General features: G+C 39.5%; 2 protein-coding genes across 2 annotated transcripts; one reads left to right on the top strand and one right to left on the bottom strand.

The window, feature by feature from the left end:
* Positions 1-213: 213 nt before the first annotated feature.
* rassf1 (Ras association domain family member 1) lies at positions 214-8,134 on the bottom strand. Its single transcript, XM_040052096.1, has 7 exons — positions 8,024-8,134; positions 6,610-7,108; positions 4,399-4,523; positions 3,061-3,165; positions 1,328-1,619; positions 1,127-1,242; positions 214-1,048 (listed from the first exon to the last, which is right to left on the bottom strand). Exons 2-7 carry the CDS (start codon positions 6,899-6,901, stop codon positions 899-901), a joined length of 1,080 nt encoding a protein of 359 aa, XP_039908030.1. The 5' UTR covers positions 6,902-7,108; positions 8,024-8,134; the 3' UTR covers positions 214-898.
* Positions 8,135-12,448: 4,314 nt separating this feature from the next.
* On the top strand, positions 12,449-14,735 carry LOC120746712 (cytochrome b561 domain-containing protein 2). Its single transcript, XM_040052154.1, has 3 exons — positions 12,449-12,807; positions 12,891-12,928; positions 13,012-14,735. Exons 1-3 carry the CDS (start codon positions 12,675-12,677, stop codon positions 13,513-13,515), a joined length of 675 nt encoding a protein of 224 aa, XP_039908088.1. The 5' UTR covers positions 12,449-12,674; the 3' UTR covers positions 13,516-14,735.
* The last annotated feature ends 111 nt before the right edge of the window (positions 14,736-14,846 follow it).

Here is a 14,846-nt window from a genome sequence, read left to right on the forward strand (position 1 = left end):
TGCCCATGTGGGGCCCAAAGCAGTTTTCTGTAGGCAAGCACATTGTGGGCTGTCCACAGAAAACTTTTTTAGGGTCTCCAAAGGATAAAACTCCTGCTATCCCTGTGTGGACACACCCAACTGGGCCCACATGCAATGGGGGGTGGGTTTGCCCTTTCCACACAGCCCCACGCCTACCCACTGTGGGCCCACATGGGTGTGTTTGTTATGTAGACGCCTAATCTCAGCCACATTCAAAAGACTTTGTCAAAAGCCCTCCTAGAAGAATCATGGCTGACATATCAGCATATTAATACCTACATTTGAATGAGATGTTCTACAATCACATATGAGTGTAATATTCATGTGTACACTACTGTGGTCCCCCACGATGGGCCTTCTAGTCGGGCACGCTGTTAGAAATAATCAAAAGTTTCATATTAAACAGCCATTTTTCACATTTTATTAGATCATCTGAACATCCACACATTTCAGCCTACCCAACTCATTTTCAGAGGCTGATTAAAGTGCCACAATTTTAAAAAACATCTTCACAACATGAATAAAACTGAGTATAAGATGATAAACCAGATAAACTAAGATATGTCACTTTAAATAATCTAATCAAGCAGCATGATGTTTAAAGAAAGAAGTGTGATCAATTAGTCCACAACAATTCCATATGTTTTGAGTCAGTCCAGTTCATAGTTGTACTAGATCAGAATCACCCTGAACTGAACCTTTAAGTAATTCACATTAAATACAGCAAACTCCCTGCTTTATTACCAATCTCTAATCCATACAACATCATCACCTGAGCTATTTCATTCCCCTTTACCATGACATAAAATTTCTTATCGACACTTTTCATGGAAGAATGTCTTCTAATTATTCCAGTGTGAAGCTGAGTGTCTCGGTGTCAACCCGGTGTAGTCATCCGGGCCATGGCTTGCTTCATCATGTCTCTAGCAAGAGCGTAGCGCTTCACGATCTCTCTTACGTGTGCTTCTTCCTCCCGCTGGAGGATTCGCAGGAAGTTGCACAACTCAGGAAAGCTAAATGCATGCCACTGTGAAAGAGAGCAATTCACCATATAAGCACCATATATTGACAAGTTTATCTTTCTCAGGACAGAATGGAAACTTACATTTACATCCCCTGTCTCGTTCTCTTTCAGAACCAAGCTTAAGACTGTTTCACTGGGGCCAGCGCACAAGCGCAGGTATAGAGGACGCTCATCATCAGACAGTTTACGCATGTACACTAGAGGAAAGAGAAGCAGAATTTCAAGATTCAACAAATGGTTCTGTTTTAGTTTGTAAGAACAACGCAATATTAGGAATCCTACCTTGACCTTGTCTCTCTGTGCGTTCAAACAAGGCAAACTTTGCCGGGTTGTCCACAACGGTGAACTTATTGAGCAGTGCTTCAATGACTTCTCGTACCCGTGTTTCAGAGCTTATATGCAGGTGCTTTGCAGCATCTTTGGGGAGGTAGAATGATGTCCGCCGCTTCATCCGTCTTCCCTGATAATCATCTTCCTGCATCAAGCTCAAACTCTGACGGGGAGGAGGGAGGGAAATGGGACGAACTAACTGAAAGTGGACCTTGATGAAACCAGTGTAGGACCCATCTTTATTCTGAAGGGTGGACAGATTTATAGCATATAAATGGGAATTAAAAGGTTTAATACATTATCAACAAATATTATGAATAGAAATATGTTCACACATCTACATAACTATGCTGAGATGTGGTTGTAGTCAGACATTTATGACTAAAAAAACAAGAATTGGGTGCACAAGTTTAAATTTAATTAGGTTTTTCTTTAACCCACACAGGGTCACATATATATATACATACACCCCACAAATATTTGGTTAAATATCCCTTTGCATGTTGTGAAGGTTCTGACATAACTCTAGCTGGGTATTCGACTGCTCTTCTTGGCAGAACTGGTAGAGTTCATTTAAATTGATTAGTTTCCTGGCATGGTGCTTTTAATGGTAGATCACAAATTCTTAGTATGGTTGAGGTTGAGGCTTTGGGAAGGCCATTCCAGAAGCTTAATGTTAGCCTGCTTTTTCTTTGCTCCATTCCAAAAACCAGTTTTGATGTTTATTTGGGATCATTTTCCTGTTGAACTATCTGGTTGTATCCTAGCTGTTGATTTAGGGCGAAGTTGAAGAATTTGGAGATAGTGCTGCTTATTCATCATTCCATCCACTTTGTGCAATGTACCAGTACCACTGACAGCAAAACAGCCCAAGAGCACGATGCTACCACCACCGTGCTTGACAGCTGGAATGGTGTTCTTAGGTTTGAAAGCCTCAGCTTTACTCCTACAAACATACCTCTTGTCATTGTGGCTAAATAGCTCAATCTTTTCTTGGCTGACGATCAAACTTGTCCACGTGAGCAGCTGCAAATTTTAGTTGAGCTTATAGGTGTTGATTTTGGAACAGGGGCCTCTTTCATGGTTTGAACCCCTTCAAAAGTGGTGACACATCTGAACAAGTTGTCCATTTGTACATCTGTTTAAACCTATGATGTTGGAATCTCCAGTTGTTTGGAAATGGCTCTAATGACGCCAACTTGTGTAACTCTAGGATTGTCCTTCTTGGATCTTCACTGAGTTCCTTGGACTTTTCCATTGTTCTGATTAGTGGTCAATCCAGTGAGTGCTTTTAAAACAAATTATTTTTATGCTTTTTGCTTTTTATACCCATTGTAGTCAATCATGATTACTAATGAGAAGTTTTTAGTTGTCGGTGTTTCTATATATTATAGTTTGTATGTATACTTTTAACCCTGTGTGGATCAGAGAAAATCTAAGGAGCTTGGAAAGAAAGCGACCGGCAACAAAGCAAGTCCAGACACTTTTCTTTCCAAGCTCCTTAGACAACGACGACCTGGATGACTGAGAACCTTCACAGACATATAGCAACAAAGTGGTTTCTGTTTACATACAATCATAATGATTGTATGCAAACCTCTGACCACAACTCTATGTATTTATATGAAAATGCACATTTTTTGCTTAACTGAATCTCAATGAAAATGTTCTTTTCAGTTCCTCACATCCACCATGTAGAGATTGTTGCTGATCTGAGCATTGTATTCCTTCACCTTCTGTTGAATCTCACTAACACTTAACTCCTGTTTACCCAACTCGATCTGTTCATCCTGAAAAGAAAATGGAAAGAACAACAAATAAGCCACGATACAGTGAGCAGAAAGCTTGCCTTCACAACTAGGCTTTAAAAAGGGAAGGTGAAATAAAACAAATGTATGAAAATAAAAGTCAGCTCGATACAAGCTCTTTTTATGTAGCCAGAAAAAAACAATAAAGAAATATTTACTTAAAACAGTTGACCAAAAAAAAAAAACCTGATAAACTATGCCACAGCCTCCCCAGTACATTACTGTGAAAGAAAGATGAACACACAGTGAAATGCAGGTTCATCTCCCAGCTGCTGGCTTCCTGAGTAAAGGATGAGTCGCTTGCTGCGCTTCCACAAGTCATTTCAAAGGCTCAGAGTGATTTCTGATTACTGTTATAATTATTTTTGGAGGTGCCCGTCACTCAGTGCTCTTCTAGCATCACCATTACCATTTGCTCCTGACTGACAGTAAAAACGCCAAAATGACATCTGGAGGGGGAAACCTACTCCCAGTGGGATCTGCTTAAATTATCTTAAGTGACAATTTTCCCCTCATGTTATTGCTCATCTATACTTCAGAGGATTTTAGTGGAGAAAAATCTAAACCTCGGCATTATTTTAATGTTTTCTATGTTTATGTTTCTATATTTGTAAATGCACTTATAACAACCACACCAATGGCTTTATTTTTGTTGAATTCAATACTTTGCTGCAGCTTTCTCGGGAGCCTAACACATCCAAACATGCAGGCATTTAGAACTTCCAAAGCCTTGTAAATGCACTTTCATCCTTCTACAACAGGGCCCCTAAATTGTTCTGATTGTTTTCCCAGTAAAAGGTGTACTGAAAAAAGGATATTATTATCAGTTATAAAGTTACTATTTACAAAATATAATAAAGGATCTGACTGTGTCTGGTTGGTGCACAATCATAAATGAGAGCAGGCAGCCAAAAGAAGTGAACTGAGAAGAAAAATTCCATAATAATCTAAAATCTATACTCTCCAGTATTCCTGTGGGGAACCAGAGACGAGAGTAGTGGGCAGCTTCCCTCCATTTGACCTACCCACCTACTCCATATGAATGTAGGAAGAGTTAAGTGCACTTTATTTTTGTGCAAAAATAAAAAATCCTAGTTGTACAAATGAATAACAAGCTACTGAAAATTTTCTGTAGCTACGAAAATAGAAAAAATACAAATGAAAACTGCTGTCTACACAAATACACTGCTATTATAGTGTTCTTGTTTTCCTTACCACATTTGTGTCTGTCTCGATGCAGTCATCAGATAAAGCTGCATGCTCTGCTAACAAACTTCCATGTGTCATGCAGTCCAGCTGGATGGACGGTCGGCACCGGTAGTGACAAGTGTAGCTGCAGTCTATGAGAGTGAGACGAAAAGAGAGCGATAAATCACTAAAGGGTGATATATGTCAAGACTTGCGGTGTAGCTTCTGCTCATGTTGTTTCTAGTCGTAATTGTTTTTCCTTCCTAAAAACCTGTCAGTGTCAAATCGCTTCATAGCACGCTGCTGCATGCAGCAGGAAGGCAAAAAAAAAAAAGACGCTCCCCGGCTCTACATGTAGCACACAGGGAGTCAAAATGTGATGCTTTCCAGAGCTTCCTTCAGATTAGGAAAAAATGTGTGATAAAATTCCTAATGAATGGAAAAACTAACATATGAATCCTACATACTATAAATCATGTGATGCAGAAAGTGAAGAATACATCACATGTCCTCAGTTTGAACCTCATGAATGGCTGGAGGCTTCCTGTGTAGCCTTTTTCTCCCTGTGCCTGCATGAGTTTCCTCCTTGTGCTTTGGCTTCCTCCCACAGTCCAAAAACATGGATGATAAGGCCACTGATGATTCTAAATTGGCCATATGTGCGGATATGGGTTGTCTGTTTCTTGTGTTTGCCCTCTGATGTTCTCGCTTTAGTTTCACAATATTTTTAGTTATTTATTTAAAATTTGCTTTATCTCAATTTCAGCACCTTCTTCAAAGGGCAATGATTATATATTTCCACTAGTTAATGTAATAACCCTAAACTACTGACTGGATACTACATAATTAATCAAAGAATAACGCTGTTTCTATTTCCAATGTTCAAATACTTTCACAAAAAGAACAAAGTGAATTTGTGATTCTGTTGCTCGACTCTCTACTTCTAATCTCCCCAGCAGATGGGGCGATGGGAAGTTTACTTGTTCATTAGGAAGATTTGAATCTTTAAAAACAAATATCTAATATATAACTTTTATATACACTGACTGGCCAGTTTATTATATAAAATTATCAACCACTCGTTCACAAAAATATCTAATCAGCCAATCACGAGAAAGGTGATTTAAGTGACCTTGAAGGTGTGGTTGTGGGTGCCAGATGGGCTGGTTTGAATCTTTCAGGCATCGCTGATCTACTGGGATTTTCAGAATTAGATTTTTTTCTTTTGAGTCAGTGGAGGACAGGAGGTCACTGAACAAACTGCTCTCCATCATGGACAGAACATCTCACCTGCTCCACTCCACACCTCAGAGGCAGCAGAGCCACTTCTACCTCAGACTGAATCAACTCTGATGCCATGAAGAAGGCGTCAGGAGACCATTCCCAATGTTCTCTATAAAGGTGTATTATAACTCTTCATTCTGCAGTTGTTTTTCTTTTTCTTAGATTCATAGTGTAAATATTATTTATTAATTGCAATTTGCACTACTCTCACACAATGTCAATTAAAACACAGTCAAAGTAAGAATAACTTCATTTTTTACTTTTCTTTGTTTTGTTTTGTTTTTATCAGTGCTGTATAAATACATCTCATAGTATAAACCCTTTACTAGACACCTGTGGTGGGTTTTTTTTTTACTTTAATTTTGTTGTTTATTTGTGTTTTATTGTAGACTTGATTATTTTTATTCTTTATCCTACTGCTGTAACACAACAGTTTCCCCTGTGGGATCAATAAAATATCTATCTATCTATCTATCTATCTATCTATCTATCTATCTATCTATCTATCTATCTATCTATCTATCTATCTATCTATCTATCTATCTATCTCAACCTAACCTTAGCACCTTTGGAAAGTGGAGCAATAGAAGCTTTGGATCATGGACAAATCTGCAGCAACTGTGTGATGTTTTCATCTGAGTGTATAGCAAGAAACTTCAAAAGACTACAGTTTTCAGCAAACTTTACTCTACTAGGAATCAGCAGTGCATTTGTCGGAAAATGTTTTGTGCTTTAGATGTGGATGCTTGGAGGGACTGACTGATTTTATAGTCAGGCTGTCAGCTAGAGTTGTGTTTAGGGGATGATGGAGGTCTGTAATGTGAAAGAAGAAGATCTGCATTATCAGGATTTACTTGTTTGTTTTGTTTGTTTCATGGGAACTGTTGACGGTGAGAGAAATAGAGATTATAACCAGGATTATCCTGTAAACAAATCTTTTGTGGAAGTACTTACTGGTGCAGCGTAAACTCTGCTTATAAAGCCCCCAGATGAATTCACCACACAGGTCACACCAGGTGAGATGTGCATGACTGTATGGCTGGAAATCATGACCCACACCAGTCTCTCCTGTGTGATGACCAGAGGCCTCAATGCTGACATTATCTCCAACCAGACGGACGACACAGTAGTGGCTGGGATGACCCAGGTTTGCAGTCGATGGGGCTACGTGGACAGCTGGAGCGGCCAGCTCGATGGGATCATTTACACTGAGATCCTGCAGCTCTATCAGCTCACATTTAGACATCCTGACCTCGATGCAGAGACGCAGATGCCAATAGGTCAGCCAAGCACTTGCTGTCCATGAGCTATTGTGGGTGCATGTTGCCTTTCAAGATGAAAATATATGCACCTTTGCATGCTTTGCAAATTTATAGTGTGTGAGGCAAAAAAAAGGCACTAGGTCAAGATTTGATTGAGTCCACTATGATAATGGCCTCTAAGTCCCCAGGAGCTGCAAGACAGATAAAACAAAAATGTTAATGGATACGTTTAACATAAACATGCGTTCAGCATGTGCACTGTATGGGTTTTACAAATAAAAAAAATAAACCAAAAGATTAGTCTTTGTTATCTGATGCCAGGATAAGATTATATTAAAATGTGGGACAAGACGACAAGTATAATCCTGTACAATCCTGGGACAACTCGTGTTGTTTGTCTGTAGGACTGTGAGGCCAAACTGCATATTTAAGACAAAACATTGACACTAAAAGTGGAAAAATAGCAATTGTTGCATGCAGAAAGCACAGAGCTATGTCAGAAACAACTGGCAACTTCAGTAACAACCACATGGCTCATACTTTTTGTTGATAATTGTCAGTTTACTTTGAAGAACCTGAATACATCATTCAGCTGAGACAGACAGCATGTGCACACTGCTTGCCAGTGTTGATCTCTGAGCTGCAGAAACTGATAATAATAATAATGATGATAATAAAGTCAAATACCACTAGGAAGAATAAGTGTACATGCTCACAGGTTCATCTCGATCTCTTTAAATTAGTGTCCTTGTGGAGCTGCTTTGTGCCGTGAATATGAATACCCGGGAGTCTGTCTGCCAAGTGGGTCACCACACGGTGCAATTATTCACACAGGGCAACAAGAGCCCATTGTAACCGTCCATAAGCATCCATGCAATTTATTTATTATGGGGGGTCTTATCGGTTTGTTTACCAGTCGAACTCATGTATGCTTAAGTCTTCACGACATCTTATTGTTTCATTGGTCATCTGTTTTGCTTAATGCAGCTCTGCGTGTAACGGAGTTAATCCCGCAGTCTGAGACGGGACGACAAACTCAAGTTGACAGTCACACCCGAGCAAAAATCCGTATTTTTTGAAAGACAAAGTGTTGAAGATGACCTTACCTCGCTTACTTTATCACCCACACTCATTCTACAGGGAATCTGAAGAGCGTTCGCAGCTTCTCGTTGAATTAACAGCGACCCGTCCCTCGTCCGACGCACGCACTTCTGTTTGCGCATGCACATTGTGGGTGTGGGATTACCGTATAATCCCACATGAGTATTAAGCTACACTGAGAGGAATCCCCTCTGTTCTCATCAGACACTCGACTGTTAGATGGAGTTGTAAGTGGGAGCTGTTCTTGATGATACTGATGATAGCTTTTGCAGGATGTTAAAATAAATAAAAAAAGATCGTAAATTAAATATAAACGGCTACTAAATAAATGTATTTATTTTTTTTCATCTCTGTGTTGTTGCTGAATGACGCATTTCATTTGGGAAATTCCTTTGACAACAAAGCCCAGTATTTAATAAACGTTGCTGTATCAGAAAGAATAGCGATCATTTAAAAATAATAATAATTTAACTGTTTAATTCTGAATAACAAAATTAATTCTTAATGATAATCTTTTAGTCCATAATAAAACCGTAGATATGCTTAAACGGTAGATATACTTGTTTGAAATGAACAGAATGATTCATTTTTGATTTGGGGACACTTGAACTGGCAACTCAGTCAGAGAGAAAAAAAAACCTTCCAGGCTCCAATATGGCAGATTCTCCCAGGCCAGAAATGCATGTTAGAATACCATAACATGATTTATTCATGTCCCACACGTTCACTCTCTGTTTCTCACAAGTGGGAGTAAGGCACATCTGAAGCTACAAGAGGGCGTGAGATAATTTCTCTACAGTTAGTAACGACTAAAAACCAGCCAAACAGAAAACAGCGTTTTCACAGTTAAAGGTCCACAGCTCTGGAACATCAGAACAGATAAAAAAGGAAGGGAATGTATGGCTTAATGAAGAAATAGAATAGAAGAATAGAATAGCCCTTTATTGTTATTGTACATGTACAACGTAGTCATGGAAATCTGTCACTAGAATGGGTCTTTTGGGCTCTGCAAAAAAAGAGCCACGTCGCTGCAACCCCCTCTGGCCTCGGCTCCGTGGCTGCTGGGTGACCCCTCATCTGGGGCTCTCCTCAGCTCTTCCCAGGAGGGTGGCACGGTTGCCCCTTTGGTGGTCCTCCTTGGGTCCTCGTACTCTGGGCCCTCTGGATGTCTGGGGCCTAGATCTCCTCCATACCTGCTTCATGCCCTGGGGGACGGGGCTATGGCTCCCCACACTCCCTAGCAGATCGTTACATGGAGAAACCTTTTGAATACAAGCGTGCTGATCCACACAGGTGTTCACAGACACAAACTACACCTTTCTTGGCTGCTACCTCAAAGCACATTGTGCGCTGTTGATCTTGCGTGCTGCACAATAACATTTAATATTTAGTATCTACTGTTATCTACTGTTAGCTAGTTTATTGTGATAGTGCTATATTTATTATGTTGCTCTTTTTTGTTTGTTTTCTCTTCTGTTTTTTCTTCTCTCAACAGGTGATCCAGGTGTTTTTCTTTCTTTCTTTCTTCCCTCCTTTCTCACTATCTATTCTTCCCAGTTTGTCTCTCTCTCCCTCTCTTTCATTCTTTCTTTCTCCCTGTCCTATCCCCCAGTCATCTCTGTCCCGTCTGTAACAACTGAAAATAAAATAAAATAAATATATAATTATAATAAAGGTCAATCAAATGGACCAATATGGCAAGGCCATGATGATCCACTTGGTAAAGTAAATTCACTAGGCATCTTTTTTGGCCTTCAGACAACAGTTCTGTTGGCTAAAGATCCAAACGGGACAGGCAAGAAAAAAAGAAAAAAAGAAAAAAAGAATGGGTCTTTTGCTTTTTTTCAGTCTCTTTCATTTAGTTTTCTCTTCAGTTAACTGAAAACATGCTCTATTGAACTAAGGTCAAGTGACTGACTTGACCATTGAAGAATATTTAATTTCTCTGCACTCAGAAACGTTTGGGTTGCTTTTTCAGTATGCTTTGAGCTATTATCCATTTGTACTGTGAAGTATAGTCTGATCAGTTTTGCAGCATTTGGTTGAATTTGGGCAGAGACTATAGCCCTGTGAACTTCAAAGTTCATCCTACTAGTTCTATAAGTAGTCGTATCTTCAAGAAACACTGCTGACCTGGGCCCACTGGCAGCCGTACATGCTCATGTCATAATATTGTCTCCATGTCTGATAGATGACGTATGAGCCGTTTCTCTCATCCTCCACACTTTTCTCTTCCCATCAATCCGACACAAGTTAATCTTGGTTTCATCTGTCCAAAGATTTATTTCCAAAACTGTGCAGCCTCTTTTCGATGTTCTCCAACACAGTATAATCTAAACTTCCTGTTTCTGAGTGTAACCATTGTTTTTTGTTGTAAGCCTTGTGTATTTCCATTCATGAAAGTATGTCTTGATTATAGACTTTGACAATGACATGCCTACAGTGTTCTTGACTTGATTTGATGTTGTGAATTGTCTTTCTTAACCATGGGAATAATTCTGTTATCATACCCTTTAAATTCCTGCCAGGTCTACTTGCTCCTTTAAAGAACCAACAACGTGAGTATCTAAAAGCAAAAGCAACTTTACTGCTCATGCTTACCTTTTAAGAAGCTTCATTTTTAAAGCCTGCAACAGTGAAGACATGCAGTACCCTGTGTGGTGTGCATTGTATAGGACGGAGAGAGGAGACAGATACTCTGACTGACAATGTTGTTGTTTTCTGTGCTCTTTGTGACTCTGCAAGTGTGGAAGCCATGCAGAGTCACAAGCTTATTAGAGCGTAATTGAAGCACAACAACTAATAGGCAGCTGACCAGTAAGTGCTGGGTGTGGAACTGGTGCCATTAGTCTGACATATAACATAAACTGAGGAAATGCTTTAGGTACTTTAGATGACACTTCTTATCCACTGTGCAATAAATAGCATGAGGGATGCATCTAATGGCACCAAAATTTATTTTGCAGAATTTTCTCAATAACCGACAACTACAAAACCACTTTGTTAGAGATAAATACACCTTTTCAAGGACCTTGACCACGTGTTAAAGGGCCTGGCAGCAATCGCGTGCAAGTATTCAAGCACTTTTGAGGAGAGGTTGTACTACAATGCTCTGTCCACGTCAGCCAGCAACTGAAGCCGGCGGTTAAGCTGGTTAGAATAAAATGAAAGGAATTGTGGGAATTCCGGTTTCAGAATAAAAGCTTTACCATGTAACAAGATTGCCGTTTTATTTGGATTTGAGTTATTTCTGAGTCTTTGCACAGACTACTACAGGTTAATCAGACAAAGCTCAGATCTTGGGCTGGTGGACTAAAATATTATATCTGTATTTTTCAGATCAGACAAGCCAAGGAAACGATTGTTATGAAAACTCTTGTGGAGATGCTCCTATATCAATAGATCATTTACAGAACCCAAGGTTAATGCTCCATCTGGTATGTTATAACCTTATTTACTTACATGATTTAATTCAGGATAAGGATAAATGTGTTTATGTGCAGGACTGTGTAACATAAATGTTTGAGAGGCTAATTCAGTCAATATTTAGGGGGAATGCGCTGCGTGTGAATTTTGAGACAGAATGCATGTGTGTGACAGAGAGGGAAGCAGGTGTAACAGCTGCAAGGAGCAGAGGCAGTGAAAGTGGATGAGTGTGAATACCTGGGGTCAACCCTCTAAAACAATAATGCATAAGAGAGATAATGAAGTTGAGTATCAGGGATGATCTGTGACAGATGGACAAGCAGCAAGAATGAAAGGGGACCCTTACAAAATGGGTGAGACCAGCTCAGGTTGAGTTAGTGAAGCAAGGCTGCGCTGGTTTGGGCATGTGCTTGATATGAAGCTGCGAGAAGGAAAAGTCAACGACAGTGGATCATCATCATGTGGAAACACTATAAATGCATCCTCAGGCACACGACCAGGATGCAAAAGAGCTATTTTCCAACTGCTGTCAGGTTGCTGAATAAATTACGATCTGTTAATTTACTTTTATTTTTATTGCTATTTTGATGTCAGACATATGCTCTTTTACTAATGCATTTGAGCATATATAAAATGTGGTATCTCACTGTGTTTCTGCTGATCTGTTCTGAAACAAAAGTTTTTTCACCCACTTTTTATTTTTGTTAATCTCTGATGTGACAATAAATCTGACTCTGACCCATAAAGGGAGCAGCTAAAATAAAAGAAAAAGAAGAAGCAGAAGCAGAAGAAGAAATAATAGTAGTAGAAGAACCGTGTCAAATTTGACACAATCGGACCAGATGTTAATAACGAAAATCTTTATTGTATTATTTGACAATGTGGGGATTTCAAATTCAGGTAAATCAGCTGACATATTACAGAGCCTCCGGATGAACGTTTGTGTGGATGCGCTCCAGCGTACTTTATTTTGAAAAACCTAACCGGAAGTCTTATCATCGCCGGCGGAAAACACCAAAGCTTGATGTGTGTTGACGTCACGACAAGGGACATGTTAATAAATTACTAATGTAGGCTTTTGTTTGTGCCGGGTTGTTAAATAAAACAGTGGAGCAGCAAAAGAAGATAACGCAAGGACTTTTGGCCCATCGTCACTTCCGCTTCTCATTGATTCAACCAACGGCGAGTTCACGTTGGTCACATTGTGGCGATTGAGTGAATTTTAACGACATGGTTCACAAGAAAGAGCCTGAATCAGAGCCTCGGCTTTATGGCTTTACCAGAACAGCGTCTGTTGTGTTGACCCACCTCATCTGCTTTGGCTTCGCTGTCTTCATCTCAGTTCTCTCTCGACCCGGTACAAGTGAGTGCCTTAAGTAATCACACATTTCTACAGCAGTGCCCGTCATTGCATCGCATTTAATTTGATTTCCTGTTTTGTTTTAGGTTGGTTTTCTTGGCATCCTTTCTTGATGACCCTAGCTGTAAGTTTAAACAGTTAAAATGTTCTTAGATTCTTTAATTGATCAAATTTGCCAACGACTCAGGTAATGTCCTTTCCCTCCAGTTTTCCTTCTTCATGACAGAAGCTATACTCCTCTTCTCACCTGAGGGCTCTCCTATCAAAAGTTTTTCACACAAAACCAAAGGTGGTGTTCACCGGCTCCTGCAGGGCTTCTGTGCTTCTTGTGCAGTCCTGGGCTTTGCTGCCATCTTTTATAACAAACACCTGAGTGGTAAACCCCACTTCACCTCGTGGCACGGTCTGTTGGGCCTGCTGACAGTGTGTGTGGTCATCGCGCAGTCCTTGGCAGCGATGCCTCTCAGTTACCCTTCTCTAGCCAAAGGCTGGTCCCTCGCCAAACTCAAGCGCTACCACGCGGCGTCTGGACTCATCACCTACCTGCTTGGCAGTGCCAGCATGCTCCTGGGCCTCTGCTCTGTGTGGTTCGCTGGAGCTGTCAGAGAATACACCTGGTACCTGTCAGCACTCTGCCTGGTGCTCAGTGCCTTGGTCATAATGAACCAAGTCTCCAGATCTTACATGGCTAAAAAACGGTTCCAGTCCTGATGAGGATGTAAAAGAACTTAAGATGAGCTAGCCTCACAGATTAAACTTATTTGAGTTGGATGTTTGTTTGTTTTTAAACTGATTTACGTGGAGGGCAAAAGGTGCTGGTTTTTGCTGCCATGAGCCTCCCTGATGTTTTTTTTGTTTGTTTGTTTTTGAAGAAGAAAATACACTATGTGTGATTTATGAAATCCTTTTTCAATACGCATGGAACAAGAGCTGCAATTGTAGACACTGAGGTCATGTCTTATGTAGTCTTTCTTGGATTTTGGGTTATCAACAAATATCAGCTATTTGCTGATCTTAATGCTATCAGCATTTGTAATAGCCAGTAAATGAGAATTAAAGATGAGACAGAGGAAGCAGCCTTTATATTTTGAGTGTCGAGAAGAGTGTAAGCGAGTAAATAAATAACTACACATCAACGTTAAATGTTGAAAGAAAATAAAATATTGGCACATTTATTGGATATTCGATTTTTATATCAACTATCAGCATTTGTATTGTTCTTTAAAAAAAACTGACACCAGTTGGCCTCTAATTTTGGGGTAGATGCTACCAAAGCTGCTGTCTGGCTTGTTTGTTTAGTTTCTGCTACTTCATGTTAGCTTTAACTTAACGATCAAAGTTTTTGTGTTAAGTAGAAAATGTTGCAGTTTTAAACCAACAAACATAGATCTCATGCTTGCAAAGGGTGGAATGTTGGAGCTAGTACTTATTCAATAAGGGATTTTAAAGAATGATATAATGTGTGTGTATATACATGTATGAATATATACACACACCATTTATTTACTTGTTTATGCTCTCATGGAAGGTGCAGGGTGCCCTCTGCAAAATCAGCACTCTCAATATAGTTGAAGGGTGTTTCTCCATCTTTTAAAATTTTAAAGTTTTCATTCATTTATAGATAAGCAAATACCTAATATTTTAATATTATTAAAAGCCCATAATATACTGTATATTGACCTGACATTGAAATAACGTTGACCTCTTCTCAGGTTACTGATGATCCTGTCATTTCTGATTGTTTGTACTGTCACGTTTGGATGGCTTTTAAAATAAATGTATTTGTGTATGATTGACACTGTGATAGAAGAGTGTTTTATTGTTAAAATAACATTGATAACACAGTCATATTTTGCTTCGGTTTAGGCTGCATGTATGAAAATCTTACTGGATCAGCCATTAATGGGACAAATCGAAGAAAAAAAAAAAAAGAGGTAAAAAATGTAATTACAAAAACAACATTTTCCATCATAAATAAATACATTTCCGATATTTAGAGTGTAATGAGGGACACGACTGCCAGGTGAACACCAAAGATTTTT

The sequence above is a fragment of the Simochromis diagramma genome, unplaced genomic scaffold, assembly GCF_900408965.1.
Source record: "Simochromis diagramma unplaced genomic scaffold, fSimDia1.1 OVJJ01000389.1, whole genome shotgun sequence".
Classification (NCBI taxonomy): domain Eukaryota; kingdom Metazoa; phylum Chordata; class Actinopteri; order Cichliformes; family Cichlidae; genus Simochromis; species Simochromis diagramma.

Excerpts from the sequence above, each read along its gene's own strand:
- rassf1 (XM_040052096.1), bottom strand. The coding sequence starts at position 6,901 with ATGTCTAAATGTGAGCTGATAGAGCTGCAGGATCTCAGTGTAAATGAT. Across the intron at positions 1,620-3,060 it reads ACAATCTCTACATGGTGGAT|AATAAAGATGGGTCCTACAC; the intron begins GTGAGGAACTGA and ends TCCACCCTTCAG. Across the intron at positions 1,049-1,126 it reads ACGAGACAGGGGATGTAAAT|TGGCATGCATTTAGCTTTCC; the intron begins GTAAGTTTCCAT and ends TCTCTTTCACAG.
- LOC120746712 (XM_040052154.1), top strand. The coding sequence starts at position 12,675 with ATGGTTCACAAGAAAGAGCCTGAATCAGAGCCTCGGCTTTATGGCTTT. Across the intron at positions 12,808-12,890 it reads TCTCTCTCGACCCGGTACAA|GTTGGTTTTCTTGGCATCCT; the intron begins GTGAGTGCCTTA and ends GTTTTGTTTTAG. Across the intron at positions 12,929-13,011 it reads CTTTCTTGATGACCCTAGCT|TTTTCCTTCTTCATGACAGA; the intron begins GTAAGTTTAAAC and ends CTTTCCCTCCAG.